Source organism: Perissodus microlepis, chromosome 4, assembly GCF_051167445.1.
Source record: "Perissodus microlepis isolate ML-2025 ecotype Zambia chromosome 4, ASM5116744v1, whole genome shotgun sequence".
NCBI lineage: Eukaryota > Metazoa > Chordata > Actinopteri > Cichliformes > Cichlidae > Perissodus > Perissodus microlepis.
This window is the reverse complement of record NC_140464.1, coordinates 13274782-13292301: the sequence shown is the minus strand read 5'-3', so window position 1 is coordinate 13292301 and position 17520 is coordinate 13274782. Positions and strand designations below refer to the sequence as shown.

Below are 17520 nucleotides of genomic sequence, written 5' to 3'. Positions count from 1 at the left end.
TTAATATTGTCTTGTGGTCTTCATACATACATGCTCTAAATAGTATATTAATAAAATTGTAATAAAAATTTATCCTCAGTAATTAAAGCATCATATTTTTTCTTTAAAAAATTTATAACAAAAAATACATTCTGGAAAAAGTAAAAGATGCGGCTTTCTAAAAAAAATGCTGGAGAGCGGTTAAAAATCCTTTATAAAAAACTTATGTGTCATATCATCAACACCAATTCATATAAATCTTATTGCATTTACTGGAAAATAATATTGTGTTACACAGGTAAACCTAGTTTCCCCATTTGGTTGTGGCTGACCTCATAGTTGAGACTTTTATAGGTCATAGTTAAAGGTTTTGCGGTAATGGTATTTTAATTTTAAAACTGAAAAAAAGAACTAACGTCCTACAGATTCTAAGAGAGCAGACCTTTGTCTATTTGAGGAATTTCTCTTTTCCTTTGAAACTCAAAATCTGCTGCACCTTTTAGCACAGTCTTTATTCTTTTTTTGGTCTTGATTTAAAGTTTGCATAAATCCTCCATTTATCTGCTGATCCGTTCTACTTTAGCTCGTTCAGGAAGCTGTGGATAACTGTAATCTTCATGTGTCTATGTCATCTCATAATCTTTTCATTTAAAGGTCAGGCAGCTGCCTGAGTGCTCTTGTTCTGGGTCCTTGAGCACAGATTTACAGCATTACTTGGGGGAATGGATGCACTTCTAACAATGAATTGAAACTTTGTGTGCACGGGGGTCGCTACACACAGGCTGCATTGTCAGCTGTTGAGTTTGCGCGACACAGCTGAGGCATTCATGGGTCACAGAATGAAGTTGAGATCCCCCCTAAATGAAGATTCAGTGCAGACTGTAGCACTTTACCGTAGTCTTCTTAGTAGCTGTGTCCTGATTCCTGGGTCGGTGCTCAGAGTCTTTTTAAAATGCAGCTGGACAGCTCATACACATTTTTCTATCGTACGTCAGATAAACAAAACAGATGAGCTGTTTTCTCCCCTTACCTGGCCTCTGTCATTGGCTGTGAGTGGAGCATTCCTCTTGGCTCTCAGGTATTCATCAACAGGCAAGAACAGGCTCAATCCTCTGCTATCTGACAGCAGTATGGCTGTGCAGGTGTTATACAAACAGAAGACTAATTTATTCACTTTCAACAGGGGGCTGTAAATCCCTCATAGTTTCCCCTAAAATATGCCGCCAAGAAATATCTCTCTACTAGGAAAAAACGACCTTTCAACAAACCTTTGATCAGCCTTTGATCACAGGGGGGAAAAGGTGAAGGTCATGTATAATAACATGAAATCAAAACTCTAAAGCTGCATTAGGCACAAACATTCTGGTGAGTATCACCAAGATGTAGCCAAAGCTGTTTCATCGCTACTGGTAGGCCCCTGCATTGTTGTGGTGTAATCATAACAGTGCAATGAAAATCAGCTGTTTTTCAGAATCACTCAATCATCCCCAATAATAATAACAACAACAACAACAACAACAAAGATTATACAGGATAATGTGGGAAATAAATCCAGAGCCATTAAAGCTCTAGACTGAAACATTTTGATTTATTTGTTTATTTATTGCAATAATATCATGTGGGAATAGGCTGTGCAGCGAGTTTTAATATTCAACAGGTGATCACAAGTGTTTGTCTGTGCAGGTGTTGTTGCTATTTTCTAAAGAACCGTTTAACATTTGTTTCCGTCTGACTGCACACACACGTCTACTCTCGGCGGATGTGGTGAATCAAAAGCCTTAAAAAGAGCAAGATCAGCAGCAGTAAACTGCTCTGCCTCGGTGAGTCTAACTCACTCCCTGCCCCCACTCAAACCCCAACACATGTGTGTGCGTGTGTGGGAGAGAGCCGAAGGCAACAGGGTGGCAACACAGTGGGGCAGACGCGTCATAGGGCACGTTCGCTGCGCTCTAATCAGTTTGCATAATCAGGAGACGGAGATAGGCAACGAATTCCTTTCAAAATAAGAGTCTCACTTACAATTACAAAGTCCAGTATATGACAACTACTCACACCTACCTTACTTTTTGTAAGTAAGTAAATTTTATTTATATAGCACTTTTCACAGATAAAAATCACATAGTGCTTCACAATAAAGAGAAAGAAAATGAAAAAGAATGGAAATACAACAAATAACAATGTAAAACAGTAAAATACAACATAAAGCAACAAATTAGTTGAAATCTTGTCTTCAGCTGCCTTTTAAAAGAATCAATGGAGTCTGTACAGCGTAAAACCAGTGGAAGAGAATTCCACAACCTTGGTGCCACTGCCTGAAAGGCCCGATCTCCATGAGTTTTAAATCCAGCGCGTGGGGCCACCAGCAGTCTCTGAGCTGATGACCTTAGAGCTTGGAAAGATGAATGTCGTTTCAGCAGGTCAGATATATACTGGGGAGCTTGACCATGTAGGGCCCTAATGGTTAAAACTAAAATTTTTAAATGAAACCTAAAACCTAAAGGTTTTGAAGGCCAAAACTGGAGTGATATGAGATCTTCTGTTGGTGCCTGTTAAGAATCGTGCTGCAGCATTCTGCACAGTCTGAAGACTATGCAAAGCTGATTTGTTAAAACAAGTAAAAAGACCATTGCAGTAATCCAAACGGGAAGTCGTTTATGCTGAAGAACTGAATCATTTAAAAATGTACTATGTATTTATATATTTATATGCACATGTATATATTTATATATTTGTTTATTTTTTCTCACCTACTCACTGGCACCGTAAAGACACAAATCAAAACTGTTGTATAAAACATAAACCTGTAGGATCCTGCAGGATAAGCCTAATTTGAAAAAAAAGAAAGAAAGTTATGTGTTGAAAGTTATGGTCTGATTATACCAGCACCAACACATATGCAAACAGGAGTTTTGAGCTCTGCAAATTGGTATACCTCTCCAAGTTTATGTGGCAACGCTGCAGGGCAATTCCAAACTAATAACTGACAGTTATTCTTTGAAATTATTTGGATGTGAGGATGACGGGGATTTAGCCAGTTAAACGCTTGTTTGGGTGCCACAATGTCTTGAGTCAGTCTCATTATACACCTCAATATTCAAATCAATATAAAGTTCTTGTAATTTAAGAGTAGTGTTTTCTTGAATTTATATTAAGTTTTGTACTGTCCTGAAGATAACTGGTTTGGCTAATGGTGCCTTTATGAATTCCAAATCACAGAAAGAGTCGAAACAACAAAAATTTGTAACTGTGTAATCCAAATATAGTTTTTTTGTAAACATTCTTTAAAACGTGTTTTAATTTGAAAGGCACAACCGGAAGCGCTCCTCTGTGCTGAGCCTGCTCCGCTTGCTACTTTCTCGCTCTCATGAGGAAAAGCTGGTTGGTCAAAGTCCGTCACTTCAAACCACTCCCTTGAGTCGTGGACCGAAACAGTCTTGTTTTAGGCTAGAAGTCAATCCTCGGAGTAACTTTTAACTCGCCAATTGAGAGTTGAAAAGTCAATAAAGCTGTCGTTAATTGTATTCGGCGAAAGGTTTGATTCTCGGAAATCTTCTAGAAACTTTTCGGACTCGAAACCTTGAGGCACAGACATCATGGTGTTAAAGTCGGAAGACGGCGTAGGTGAGTGAGCTACTCAGGGAGAGACGTTTTACTTCGTGTGAAAGTAATTTAAATGGCACCACATGGCCTTTAAAATATACATATATATATCGGAGATAATAACTTGACGGTATGAAAATGGAAAATCTCAGTGGACTGTAACTGTCCTTGGCCTTGTTGACATTGCTTATTCTCCTATTGTTGCTTTGCTGCTTGTGTAAGCGCGGCACTTTTCTGAGCCTTATATAGCAAAAAAAAGACAAATAAAAAATATGTATACACAATCATTTGGGTTTTTTTTAAGTCTATTTTTGTTTATCCATATCATATTGACTAATCCTTTTCTACAAAATTCAGCACATTACCACATATTTGTACACTGAATCAAAGAGCTGGCTGTATTTTCACATTTAGTTTTGAGCAGTGCTGGTGTCAACATTAGTAACACATTGTAGACTTAATGCAGACTCTAACACGGTCAGAGTAAATATCGTCGGTGTCATTTTTCACTGAATACTCCGCAACAGGTGTGAGAGCAGACCGCGCACTCCTCCAGCAAGCTTTACATGAGTCATACTTCATCATTCCAGCCTTTGGATGGGCCACCTTTAGTTGAAATTATGCCAGAGAAGCCTTGCTAACTGTTGCAAATTACATTTGTGGCTGTAATTCCTTTACATCAGTTTGATGATGTGCAGTCATAATGAGCCAGTGTGCAGCCTTTGGTGTGAGACAGAAAGCCTTTGTTGCTGAGCATCATTCTTTCATCTTTTCTCTTTGACTTGGTTAGCCTGGCAGCATTAATCAGGAACTTTGCCTTGCGTCACTATTAATCCTGTTAGAGAACAGTGGCTGATCCTGTTATATGCTGCTGCTCCTTTATTGTTCTTGGGAACTTGCACACTTTGCCCCCCTCTCTCTTTTCCTTCCATAGCCTTGGCTGAACCTGGCTGGCACACACAGCTGCATTGTTTTTTGGAGGCAGCGAGATGAGAGAGAGGTCCATTCGATTCCTTTTGAGTCCATTTGTCTCTGCCACTTAGCGGTGGGTGGTCTGGGAAATTAAAGTAGTTGTCACTAATGGTTCCCTAATGAGTGGCGCTGAGAGCTCTAATGGGGCCTCTGGTACATTGTACCCTCCCTGGCACTAATGCCCCCGTGGTTTGATAATCGTCATCATCTCGCCATAATCATATTTTAGCTCTCTTTCTGCATCAGTTGCAGCGCTCCTTTCCACTCAGACCATCGTTCACTCTGCGTTGTTGGTGCTGAAATGGAAAATGTGTTTAGAGCAGAGAGCACTAGTGAGGTGTTGTTGAAAGTCTGTTTGGTAGCTCAGCAGCACTTGGTTGGCTGTTTTCGCTGATGTTGATAGTGATCTCGCAACTGAAAGAGGAGAGAAAATGAAGGGTGTGCAGATTTTAAACTACGACCTGTCACATGAATATTGCAATGGTTTCATGAGAGTTGGTGCTGAACAAACTTTTTTTTTCTTTCGAATTAGTCAAGGCAAGGGGGGGAAAAAAGGTTTGTTTTGGAGGAGCCTAATTAAATAGGCGGAATGGAAAGATGTGGAGAGTTTGGAGCCAACTGTTGATTGTCATATACCTGCATTGTTATTATGGTCAACTACAGCTGACTTTCTAGTTGGTACTGGGCTTGGTCTTCATGTGATATCATGTGACGCACATCATGATGGCGAGCTATGATTAGTTGGGGAAGTCTGTCATGTCTTGCGGTCAGGTCATTATTATAATCCCAGATAAATGAAGTCCAAGTCTTTCTGGCCAAGCATTTCAGCTATCGTAGTTTACATTTATTAATCATAAATTGAGCTCCTTTTAAAAATTTCGCAGATTAATCAAGAGAAGTATTGTGGTTCTAGTCCACATTTCGTGACATCTTGTCATGATGCTGCCTGTCAGAATAACAGGAGGTTGTGAGGACAGAGTGCAGATAAGGGTGTAGCAAGACTTGAACTGCTGTTTTCACTTCCTTCTCAGTTTCTCAGAAAGAAATGTGCCAAGTTCTCTTTTTTTTCTTTATTCTTTCTCTAGGAGTGGAAATCACACTGCAATCCCAAGGCTTAGCAGTTTGTTATTCCTCGCCTCTCTCAAAGTTACTGACTTTTAGTGACACTCAGCTTCGTCTGCAACAGGTAGAGACATGCCTGGAGTTGCTGTCTTATTACGGGAAGGGGGAAAAAAAAGTCTGACTTCTGCTGGTAATGTGAAAGAATCCAAAATGGCGGCTGGGAGGAACTTCTTGATAGATGCCTTTTTAAAGGAGTATGCTGATTTGCCAATCAAGCAGCTGTGCAGCAGCTCAGGGTTTGACCTGTGACTGAGCTGTGCTTACTTGGTCTACTCCTGGTGTTTCTCCACTGTTCAGAGCACAGTGAACCGATGCCTATTTTATTCCCTTCCCAACAGGATGGGAGGGTTTCGCCGCAGTTTTCACTCCTCCGCCGATCTGTTAGAGCAGCTCACAAACAGGAAACTAAGGGTTTGATGATATGCTTGGCAGGAAGAGGCATCCTACAATTTGTGTGATGGGTACATTTTTTCACTCTTCTACAGCAGAAAAAGCAACACTGAGGCAAAAATAAAGGTGCTAAAAGATAAAGATTTTTGCCTCTTCCAGCTTTCCCACCACATGTTTTTCAGAACATGTGTGTGTTATACTAGGAAGGCAGGATGTTGATAGTGGGAAAGCCCTGATTAGAATCAAGGCTAACGGCATCAGAGGACAAAGGCATGTATTGTGGGAAGAAATAGCACTTCCGCTTTTGAGGGAAAACACAGAGTTGCCTCCTCGGTGGCTTCTAAAAACAAGTTAATGTCAATAAAACAGAGCAGGGATTATGTAAAAAAAGCTCATCTTTTGTGTTTGCTACCGTGGATTATGTCTATGTATGTGCATGCAGCTGCTATGCTGCTGTTGGGCACTCTGCATGTTTGCTTTACACTGAATCTGACGCTGACACAGTGTGTAGGGTGGCGGGCCTTGCTATACATTCTTTAGGCTCAGTTCCCACCCACTCACATCCTCGGGTCTCTACATTCCTGCACAGCAGCGTCAACAAAGCTAGCCAACCCACTGTGAGCTATGTCTGGGCTGTCAGGGGAGTGACGGGGTCGTTTCTGTTTGACCAGTCTTCTTTTGCGATGGCATCGACTTTTTAATGTGTCTTTTTAAAGGGTGTAAAACATCTTCTCTTAACACAAAAACTCACACAAACACAAAATGCTTTGCACTTTCACCTGTTGAGAGCTCTGGAAGACAACCAAGTTGGACTACATGAGAGGGAAAAATCCACTGAAAAGTGAAACTAGTGCTCCTCCTTAAAGTGGCATTCCTTCTAATAAATGTCAGGGTGTCCTCTGATTGCAAAACAAAGCCCAGATGCAGAGAAGTCCATGAGATGATGTTTCCTCAGATCACTTGTCTGTGACCTAATTAAACCCTTTCCTCGTGTATTTATGGGCACAGTCACTATTTTCAAGTATATTAGTACAATATGCTTCAGGGCAGACTTTTGTCAAGTTTCCATTGGCTTCACCACAGGACTTCAGTGACCAGTAGGTGACATCTGAAGCCCCTCAAATTTAGAATTTTATTTTAAATCAATACTGATGTTTTTAGGAATTTAAAAAGAATAATAATAATAATAATAATAATAATAATAATAATAATAATAATAATGAGATTGGCACTGATGGCACAAGCAGAAGAAAGGGATCTGTCAGTCTTATTGCTTTCTCAAATCACTTTACATTTGTATTGCATTATGTTTTATTGGAACATTCATTAGGAGAATAACACCTTTGACTCTCCAACATAGATCATTGTAATCCTGAGGCATGCTACAAGTGAATTTACTGTTGCTATTCCATTCTTATCTAAGATGGGATTATGTGAAAAATGGGTATAACTTCACCAGCACATGGATCCCATCCTGACAACTATCAGAAGAAGCTCAGTCACTTCGAGGCTGCAGAGTGCACTCAGCACGGCAGAGGGCTCCAGGATGACTCATTCATCTTTATACAGACATCAGACAAGCGCTCATGTCTGCTCTGTGCTGCAGACGTACCCGGGGCAAGTGTACACTCATACTGTAAAAACACACACAGTGAGGAGCAGTGCTGAGAACCATTCTCTTAAAAGATCATTAGACTCAGGATAATACTCATGGCCTAGACTTAACAATAAACACATAGTTGCCTCCAGTACAGAGTCCGTTGTTAAAGTGGAGTTTGGAGGTGGTAATTTTGGATGCATGACTGGTCAGGAGAGTGAAGAACTGGCTTGAATTGCTTACTCACAGCACCAGCTCATAGTAGAATATATCCTCGCTGTCTCTGTGGGAGATGACGGCAGAGGACGAATCAATCATCATGTAGTTATTTGGTAATTTAACTATTAATCATCATTACGAACATAAGACAGGCTGGATTTTTTTTTCTTTTTCAGTCTTATGGTTCTGGGCTTTTTAATTTCATCATTCCTGATACAAATAGGGCAGATTTCCACACTTAAAAAATCTGAAATGGGGGGGAAAGTAATCGGATTACTACCTGAAAAGTATTTCATCCTCTAACTAGAACTCAGCATGTTGAATTATAAGCATGGGTTGAACGTATGTCTACAGGTGTGTATGCAGCATATTTTTGGGAGAAGGGGCAGCAGCTAAAGGAATGACCACCGGGTGGAGCCACCATGTTCGTCGTGGAGACAGGAAAGCATGTGGAGAGAGAGAAAGAGGGAGGGCGAGGAGGTGGTGAGCTAGTGAGTAAGGCTCCTTCCCAAATGGACTGTATCAGTGGCTGTGTGCCTTGAGCCGGCTGGCAGCTGATAGTTGTGCTGAGGAAATCAGGCAGTGTCTCTCTCCCTGTCCGGAGGAGCAGGACTCTTCCTTCTGTCACTTGACGTGTGGATGTTTTGAATCGCCAGAATTAAGCGGTAGAATCTGACAGGAGCCAGGACTGCTGAGCCTGTTTGTGTACAACAAGGTGGAGTGAAGAAGTGGAGTTCTTCAGAAACCTAGAAAAGTAACACTTTGGAGATTTTCTTGTTCAGGTTAGCACCAAATCTTGATGATGCTTCTGTGTTTAGCTGATTAATTAATTGCAAGGCTGTTTTCTGTTGCTTGCTGTCATGTTGCTGTCATGTGGGACTTTGGTCAGGTTTCATTGAGTCTGTGCCTGCAGTTGTACTTTGACAGTTTTTAGGGTAAAATCAATGAAGCTGGAAAAAATGCATGCTTTATAAATAAACTGCTGGGAGATGATTCATATATATGAATATTTATGTGTTTTAAATCTCCTGGCTGGCCTGTTGTGTTAACTGTATACCAGAGCTGGAGCCCCAAAACTGGGTAACAGAGTGATGTCAGCAGTGGTGAGTTTGTTGGTATGAATGAAGCCCTTTTGATGATGGATGTATGTAGAAGTTGGACTTAAACACCACATCATCAGGGGTCTGTATGGAGCACATGGGATATGTCCATTCAAGAAAATTAACAAGGATCAAGCTGGTAAAAGTAAAGGCAATTCCTTATCATCAGCCCATGCGTTTGGGCCTTGTTAAGGAATGAAGCTACTTGTCGACACAAAGAGAGAGCTGTGATCATCCCACCTCTCTTCCCACAGTTTCTGTGTTCTTCTGCCATTTGCTGTCCCACGCTTCCCTGGCTAAACACAGGGCTTCTTCTCCTGTTGTCTCTCCTCTGCCAGTCCCTCTTCACATTTCATACCAACAGGTCAGAATGAATGGATTTGGGCCTTTTTTTCTTATTAATCCATAACTGGTGGTCCTTTTCAGTCCGGTGTGTGGATTCTGTTTCTTTGTGTGCTCTAGAGGAGGAGGTCAGAGATGAATGATTTTTTTTCTCCTTTTGGTGACCACATTCAAAACAGCCTTAGCTTTGTTGCCTTTGCTCTGCTTTGTTACAGACTGTCTATTCCTGTCTGTGTGTGTGTGTTTGCTTTTAGATATAAATGAGAGAGGGTGCCCGTGGGATTTGCTAAAGTAATGAGATTCAGTCTGAGATATGTGGATGAGATAGTCACATTTTAAATCACTTTCTGTTTAAGCAGACAACAGCAAGAATCAGAAAGCTTAGAGTTATTTATTAGACTGAAAATCAGCACCATAATCGATTGTGTGTGTCCTGTGCTGAATTAATTAAACCTTATCAAGAAGTGGACTGCTTCTTTTGACCATTTGTGCTCTTATTGGTATTGGCTAGGGGTCAATTGATTGGAGCCTACGTGGCTCTTGAGGCCAGTGGCCAGATTTTAAAGGGAGGATTGTCAGTGTAAATGTAAGGTCAAATGTTGAACAGCAGCAACAGAAACCTGATGGAATGGGGGGAGAGGAGCAGGTAGATGTTGACTCGACAAAACTGATGTTCTCAGTTCAAATGAGATCGGCTGGAATAAGAAGGGAGTGCAAAGCCTAGATAGGAGTTGGTCAGACCAGAAGGATGGTGCATGAAGGAGAAAACCTGCAGACACAAACAACAACAAAACCTTGTGCAAAGAATGATTGCTGCTGACAGTGTCATTTGTTTACCTCCATCACTGTGTGCACTTCATCAAAATAAAAACAGTGATCTGTGTGTGTCTTCGCATATTCCCTCACTCAGCAAATTGTAGGTGTAAATATATTCCTGATGTCTTCATCTGCTGCTGTAAAACACCAATACACATCTGTCTACTAAACTGTTATTTTACAATAAAGATCACTCAGCATTAGTTTCTTCCTTACATGCAATACGTACGCATGTCTAGTGTCTGTGTTGCTGGAGCAGCCTGAGTAAGGAAATTACCTAGTTAATAATTTTTTCTCTTGGTCCTTGTGTGCTTGGAGGAGCTCCCTAAATTGGGTCACATCAGCAGGGAGGGGGAGCTAAAAGATCTTATGAGCACTCGGAATTCTAATTTCCGTATTTTCCAAGGAGAGTTCTTCAGTGATCTGGGTGGAAATGAGACGTCTGCTTCTTTTGCCAGGATGGCAATCAGGATGAGTATTAGTGGTTTCTGCCGCTCTGGGAGAGTGATCTATAATTGGTATCTCTCTTGATGCCACCTCCCTGGTGCGCTCTGCTGACCCAGCCTTCACTAAAAAAATACTTCACCCATCTAGGAAGTCTGCACTCTTAGATTAAAAAAGTAAGGGTGCACCAAGACAAGGTATTATTCTTATACCTGATTTAGGGCTCAAATGAAGCTTTGGGGAAACTAAAAAAAATACTTCTTAAGCACTTTACCTAATGTACAGAATGTATTTGACAAGAAGTGGGATGTACCAGTTCAGGAGTAAGCGCCATGATTATTCTTGCAGAGTGCATTGAGTGTTTCAAGTCATACATTTGGGTTGGACTGCACCCAGGAGTAATGAGGGCCAGGCCACTGCAGGACAGCTCTGATTGTAATATGCCAGATTTAGCAAAAGAGCACTTATGTCAGTACCATTAACCAATTGCTTCACACTGTCATCTTTTTCAGCAAGGTATATAAATGGAAAGCATTATCTTTGGTTTAAAATAAAATAAATTTAGTACTTTGTAATACTGACTTGGTTAAATGACCTCTGAATAGAGGTGAACACACTTTGGGAGTGACAGTTTCGTAATGATGTACTGGAAATGACAGATGGTGTTAGTGCTGTAAAATGAAACAAAAAGCAAGTTGCAAGAGTGCTGATCATTAGTTAATATGTGGGTGTGCAATTCCATGTTACTTTTCCCTGGTCTCTCTGCATGACGGCACTATGTGCAAACACGCCCCCATGTGCGTTTGCATGTAATTCCCCTAGATGACTTATTTTTCACGCATTGCAATTCCGAAAGCAGTGAGATGTGGGCGTCATGTGTTTTACTTGTGAAACAGTCTGTGGTCATCACAGGTTCGACCCTGCCCTTTTTGCATGTGAGAGAGTAAGAATTAAGATAGATGAGGAGGCGTGGTGTGCGTGGAAGGAAATGCCTAATTTATCCCTTTTCTATAATATTGTAATGCCAACAATAAAATATGGATAGTAGGTGGTTATCACAAAGTATCTTTTAATAAGACCATTTATTTTCCTTGTTCCAAAAACAAATAGTCCCTTCATTCTTCCTCTACCCTCTCTGACTCTCTTTTTAACGTCCTGCCTATTTCTGATGACAGCCACATTTCATCGGCTGTGTCAGTGCAGAGGTTTGCTGAATGCGAGCCAAGCAGTGCTCCAAGCATTTTCTTAAGTTGATGAACTCCCTCTTCATCTGCTGGTTTCTGGGAAATTACACCCACTTGGTGCCCACCTCTGAAGCAAGCATGTTTAGGGCCTTTCCCTGCTGTGCTGTGGTTATGGTTATTTTGGGTGGAGCAAGGAAGCCATCGATGGTTTCAACCACGTTGCTCCGTGATCATGCGGATTCAGATGACATGTCGGGATGCAGTGTACGTTTTGATTGCAGGATCTGGGTGCCATCGTGCATCTGTCATGTGGATTCTGCACAAACTATTTTTATGTGCTCTCAAAAGAGGAAAGTGTATAAACAGTTTCCTTCCTTAAAATTATTAGTTTGCTAATTTTTTCAGTTTTCTCCTTGGAGTGAAATTATAGTCCTGTATGCAGCTTTTCTCTAATGTCAGTCCTTCAGTTGGGAGTCCTCCTCTAAGGCCTGGAGCAATGTGGCTGTTTCATATTGGGACCTGCTGTCCTGTGCTGTGTCCTGTTCATTTTTTTAGGGTCTGCCAGGCCCCCTATCTGACATCGTGTTTCTAGAAAGACAATTGAATTTTCTTCTTTGAGATCATCCTCCCTGTTGTTATTTTTTTAGGCTGTTGAACACATGGCCCTGCTCTGGATTTCATCATTGTGACACTAACTCATCCAGGCGATCAGGAGATAAGGTCATTAAATGCAAGGAGGGCCATATATTCTCAGACCTATCACCACTTTGTGTGTTAGGTGGTGCCTTCTTGTGCATCTGCGAGGAGGAATTGTGACCAGATTTTTAAAAAATGCACATATATATTTGGGTTTGTGTCTTTGCTCAGTATCATCCTGTCAGCTCCCGCTTATAAACAAAATTCATTCAGACCCCACTGTGACTTTATATAGCAGAACGCTTGGTATGTATATGTCCGGTATGCCAGAATTACTTAAGGTGTCGAGGTTTGATGTGTGAAAGGTCAGCTTCATGTGGACTCCCATTTTCCCCCAGCTGTCTGAAAGCAAAACAGGAAGACAGCATGGCATTGTTTTGGTGCTCCTTCAGTCTGCTCTAAAGCAGTCCCTGTTTTTTAACTTCCATTGTCTGTTATCCCCGTGTTAAATATTATCAGAAATTCTGGGAAATGCCATAGTTATTTACCCCAATGTCTTTAGGTTTACTTGCTTCTCTTATTAAAATAAGCATCCTCAGTTATACAGATTTCTTTCTGCTGGTTATATATTTAAAGTTGGATTTTTTTTTCTTCTTTTTTTTGCTTTTTGTATGTTTGTGTCTCGTCATTTATGAGTGACGTGCTTAGGATAATTTCTGAATGTCAGTTGTGTCCTTCGATTGCTTGCTTCTCTTTTTTTTAACCATCATCATTTCACTAACACTTTTACATGTGGTATACTGTGGGCTACCCAGTCTCATTGAATCAAGAATTTTACCTCTACAGTTATGTTGAGTCCTCTGTCCTCAGCTTTCGTCTCTTTATATCTGTTACTTTGTTAACTGCTGAAGACTGACTGAGATCCATAGAATCATCCAACCTTTGACTCCCTTTAACCTTTAAACTCTGCTGAGGAAATGAAACGAGGAGGTTACAGAACAGATCTTGTGCTGAGCCACTGCAGGAACTGGAGAAATGGCCTCGCATGCCAAATAATGTATCTTCTGTCTTTTTTATGCAAGTATTTAAAGGCAGCTGATTATCAAGCAACACTTTACAGCAGAGCAGACAGAGTTTTGGGCACACACCTTTTTCTTGGAAAAAATTTTAATTATGAGAGAAGCCATTGAAACAATTTGAATAGCACCGTCAACATCAATGTCTTATTTGTTTTATATTGAAATGTCATTATGTGTCGTTTCCCACGGGGAATCCACCTTACGAACAATGCAGATTAATGACATTTACTACTACTACACTTTGTGACTACTTCCCTTACTCCATACCATTAGTTTTTGTTATTTTACATGGTATAGCATACGTTTTGTTTATCAAGTAAACAAGTTAATCAATACTTGTTTTTAGAAATTGACTATGTTAAATATATAAATTACACAAACACACACGATGCAGCTAAGTCATTATTAGCATATTTTTAAGGTTATGCTTGGTCTTAATAGGGCTGCTGACAGAATAACCTGATTGCTTTATTAAGAAACTGTCACTGTTTTTTAAAGAGAAAATGTAAACTTTCTAGTTCAAATGTAAAGCAAATGAAACGCACTGTTTGGAGTGCTGCTGTGCTTACAGTGCTCGGTGTCCACGCATCTAGTTTTCGCTCAAGTGGACAAGCAGGCACGTTGTCCATCAAACAGGCTAATAATAACTAAGGTGTGAGTGACAGGAGGACTGTCAGCACTTTGATACCTGTCACATTTGTGCTTCTTATGCACTGATGCTCAGTGCTGATTGGCTGACCAGACATTTTTTTTAAAAAAATTGTAGTTCCACAATAGCTGATTTCCTGTTTGATCCGCATGTGACCGCTGCTGATTAGGTCACTCTGTTGGTGTAGACGTTTTGAACTCTTTAGTGTTTGTAATGCAAAGGCTTATTTGAGCCATCACTAACACTTTAACAAAGAAGGACTTTCACTGTATTGTCTTACGACTTACGGTAGCCCCTGCAGTTGAAAATGTCTTCTCATAAATCACCACTGGTTTTCATTGTTCCTCATACCATCTTCCACATTCCTTGCTATGTGTGTAATCACTTTTTGGAATGTTGAAGAAATGCTTCAGGGACATTTATTTATAGAAAATGGCAGGGATTGTGCTACATAGTGGACGTGCACATGGTCATCTATGCATGCTGACAACTTGCCATTATTGTATTGTTTCTTTTCCTTGTGGAGGACTGATGCACATTCAGGGCACTTGTATTGTGTCTGTGCAGGCACGTCTGCATGGTATGCCTCAGTCTGCGTACAGCCTTATGTACACCCTTGGATCATGACTTTTCTGTTACTTTAACCCTAGTGGACCATTACCAGCCCTCACACATTGGGACAGTATTTCACTGGTTATTCTAAGTTATTCTAACCCTTCATCTTCTTTCTCATGTGTCTCTAGTGCCGGACGACCTCACTCCAGAGGAGCAGCAGGAGCTGGAGAATATCCGCCGGCGTAAGCAAGAACTGCTGGAGGACATTCAGGTAATCCTAGAGGAGGATATGTAGGCAGCGTCAAAAGAGACTCTTTTAATGTTAGTAAGGAAATTGGATGTCGTTTTTATTGTTCATTTATTGAAAGTGTTAACATTTTAACATTTTCTTTTATCTGCCAGTTTAGTGTTTTATCTTTCAAGGATAGAAACTCCTTCAGCAGCATTCTTAACTCATGCTTGAAAACCTTGGTATTCAAACAGAGAGAGATTTGCGTTCACTCTGGGGAAATCAGGTGACAAAGAAGGCAAAAAACATCAACCATCCTGACCATGTGCTGTCATCTGAGTTCAGGAAGTTGTTTTCTGCTCGTCACTACCTTACACCCCGAGTGTAGAACAAATGGATACTTTAAAATCCTTCATTCCCTCAGTTATTAGATCATCAAACCTGAACAGGGTTCATTTTAGTTTCATTATTTTCTGGCGTTGTTCGTTTTTAGACTTGTCCTTTTTATTTTTTTGTATTTATTTATTTTTATCCTGATTGTTTGTTGATCTGAACAGTGTTTGCGACCACAGCTTAAAGACTGTATGTTGTGTGACTAGGTTGAGTGGGTAAGCTGCAAATGAACTTCCTTCTTGGGGATAAATAAAGTTATCTTAATCTCAATCTGACAAAAACGACTCCACACACAGATAAAAGGTGATTATGTTCTTATGACTGCACGTTTGCAGGAAGCTAGTAGCATATCCCTCCTGATTTACAAGCAGAGCCAGGATTCAAAGCAGCTCTGCTGAATTTCCATAAAGTGGTTTATTTGATTCCTGTCCATGGCCCACGATGATGTTTGTTGGCTTCAAACTTGAGACCAGAGCATAGCTCGTGAATCTAGCTCTATCTGTAGGTCAGTCCTCTCACTCAGTAAGCAGCGATAATAAGCAAATAGCTCGCAACAAAGGTGAGAGACTGTCATGCCCTGAAATGAATTATGATGGTGTCCTGAATTCCCAGTGGGCGAATTGGCTTCTGCTGACCCCAGTGGATGTTTGAGGTGTGATCTGTCACCCTTTCTTTTATGAGCTTAGGCCACCATCACTGCCCTTCCCCCTCTAATGGCTGCCGCCGCTGCTCCTATCCTGTCTTCGTCTCTTTCTCGGTGCTCTGCACACTGACCCCTCTCCTCCTCACTGGCTCCCACACTCTCCTCTGCTGGCCCTGCATGTCAAGGCCTCGGCACCACACCCACTCTACTTTGTGTATGAGCACAGCCTTTGTTTGTGCAGACAAGCATCTGAGGAATGTGTTGTGATTGCGCAGGCCTTGAATGGACAGATGTTGTCTTTGTGGTTTCACAGTAAGTTTGCATTGTGTACAAGAAATATTGCATTGTCACACATGGTAAAGGAAAAGGCTTGATGAGTACTGTTAGTAGGCAAACGAGATCTATATTTGACTTCTCTTATGCTACTGTCTGTTCTCCCATGCTTTGATCAAGCTGATCTCATCCTCTGCATCCTTTGCCTTTACTGTGCCAGTCTGGCACCAGCAGGTCTGGCAGCTAAATCTGCCTCTGAGACCATTAATCGGTAAAATACCACACAAAATATAATCCTTTTCCATGCTTACTTACTCCATTTGTATTGAGGTTATCCCCTAATGTTCTCCGCCCAGTGAAATTCAGATTGAGAGGATTGTTTGGCTCAGACACATCCTAGCAGACTTTCTGTGAAATAGGAGCTGCTATCACTTTATAGTTTAAGGAGCATACACAGTGTTGCATGTGCAGCATTATCTGAAGAGGCCAAAAAGTGACTTTTCTCTCTTTGTTAAACTGTTTGCTCTGATGTGAGTATTTATGCAACAAAAGGCCACCTGACTTACAAACAATTGGGGGGGGGGTTGTAAATACAAATGCTTTGCATGTTATTTGCATTGGTTATCCCTTTCCACGCCTCTTCGAGGGAAGTTGATGGACATATGTTTAACCTGTTCCTGACTCCCAACAAGGCTAATATATATATTTTTTTCCTTTGCAGCGGCTGAAGAATGAGATAGCAGAAGTTACTAGTGAAATTGAGAACCTGGGTTCCACTGAGGAGAGGTAAGAGAACTGGAGTGACTTTCCTCCCCTGCAAACACATTTCTTTCTCTGTTGTGTCTAAGTTGCTTGCTTTCTATTAACTTAGCAAATGAAGCTGTCAATTATTCATGTTTGATGGCTAAGTTGGGCCTCCCATCTCACCAAATTGGCTATGCTTTTAAAGCCGTTTAAATGTTTCATCAGGCACACCCTCATGATGGGAGGCCTCATTGAATAATGCAGTGGGTGTTCGGGCAGAAGCAGACAATAGGTGGTCTCAGGGGAGGGAGTGCTTGGGTTTGGTCTACTCTAGTGGATAGGGATTCCATCAGCTGCTGAAAATCTCTGAAACGCTCTCTCAGTGGTACCTAAAACCCCATTAGGGGTGCTTATGATCAGATATTTCTGTGATCCATTGATTGGAGATGGTACATAGTAGTTAGCGTGTGTTATTGCTCTTCACATGAGTGCTGGACTTTTGCTGACAAAAGCCAAAGGAATGCTAGTGTGAGTGAATCAGTGGGGAGAGGTGG

General features: G+C 41.0%; 1 protein-coding gene across 4 annotated transcripts in view; it reads left to right on the top strand.

Moving 5' to 3' along the window:
• Positions 1-17520, top strand: part of cyth1a (cytohesin 1a) — a 42021-nt gene that overhangs the window by 11712 nt on the left and 12789 nt on the right. For 2 of the 4 annotated variants that reach the window (XM_084925883.1, XM_084925881.1), the window contains exons 2-3: positions 14873-14955; positions 16944-17008. In XM_084925883.1, the coding sequence (XP_084782009.1) occupies positions 14873-14955; positions 16944-17008 (148 nt within the window). Of the gene's footprint in view, positions 1-3336; positions 3601-7965; positions 8662-14872; positions 14956-16943; positions 17009-17520 lie in introns of those variants that run through there. The other 2 variants (XM_084925882.1, XM_084925884.1) reach the window with 2 other exon arrangements.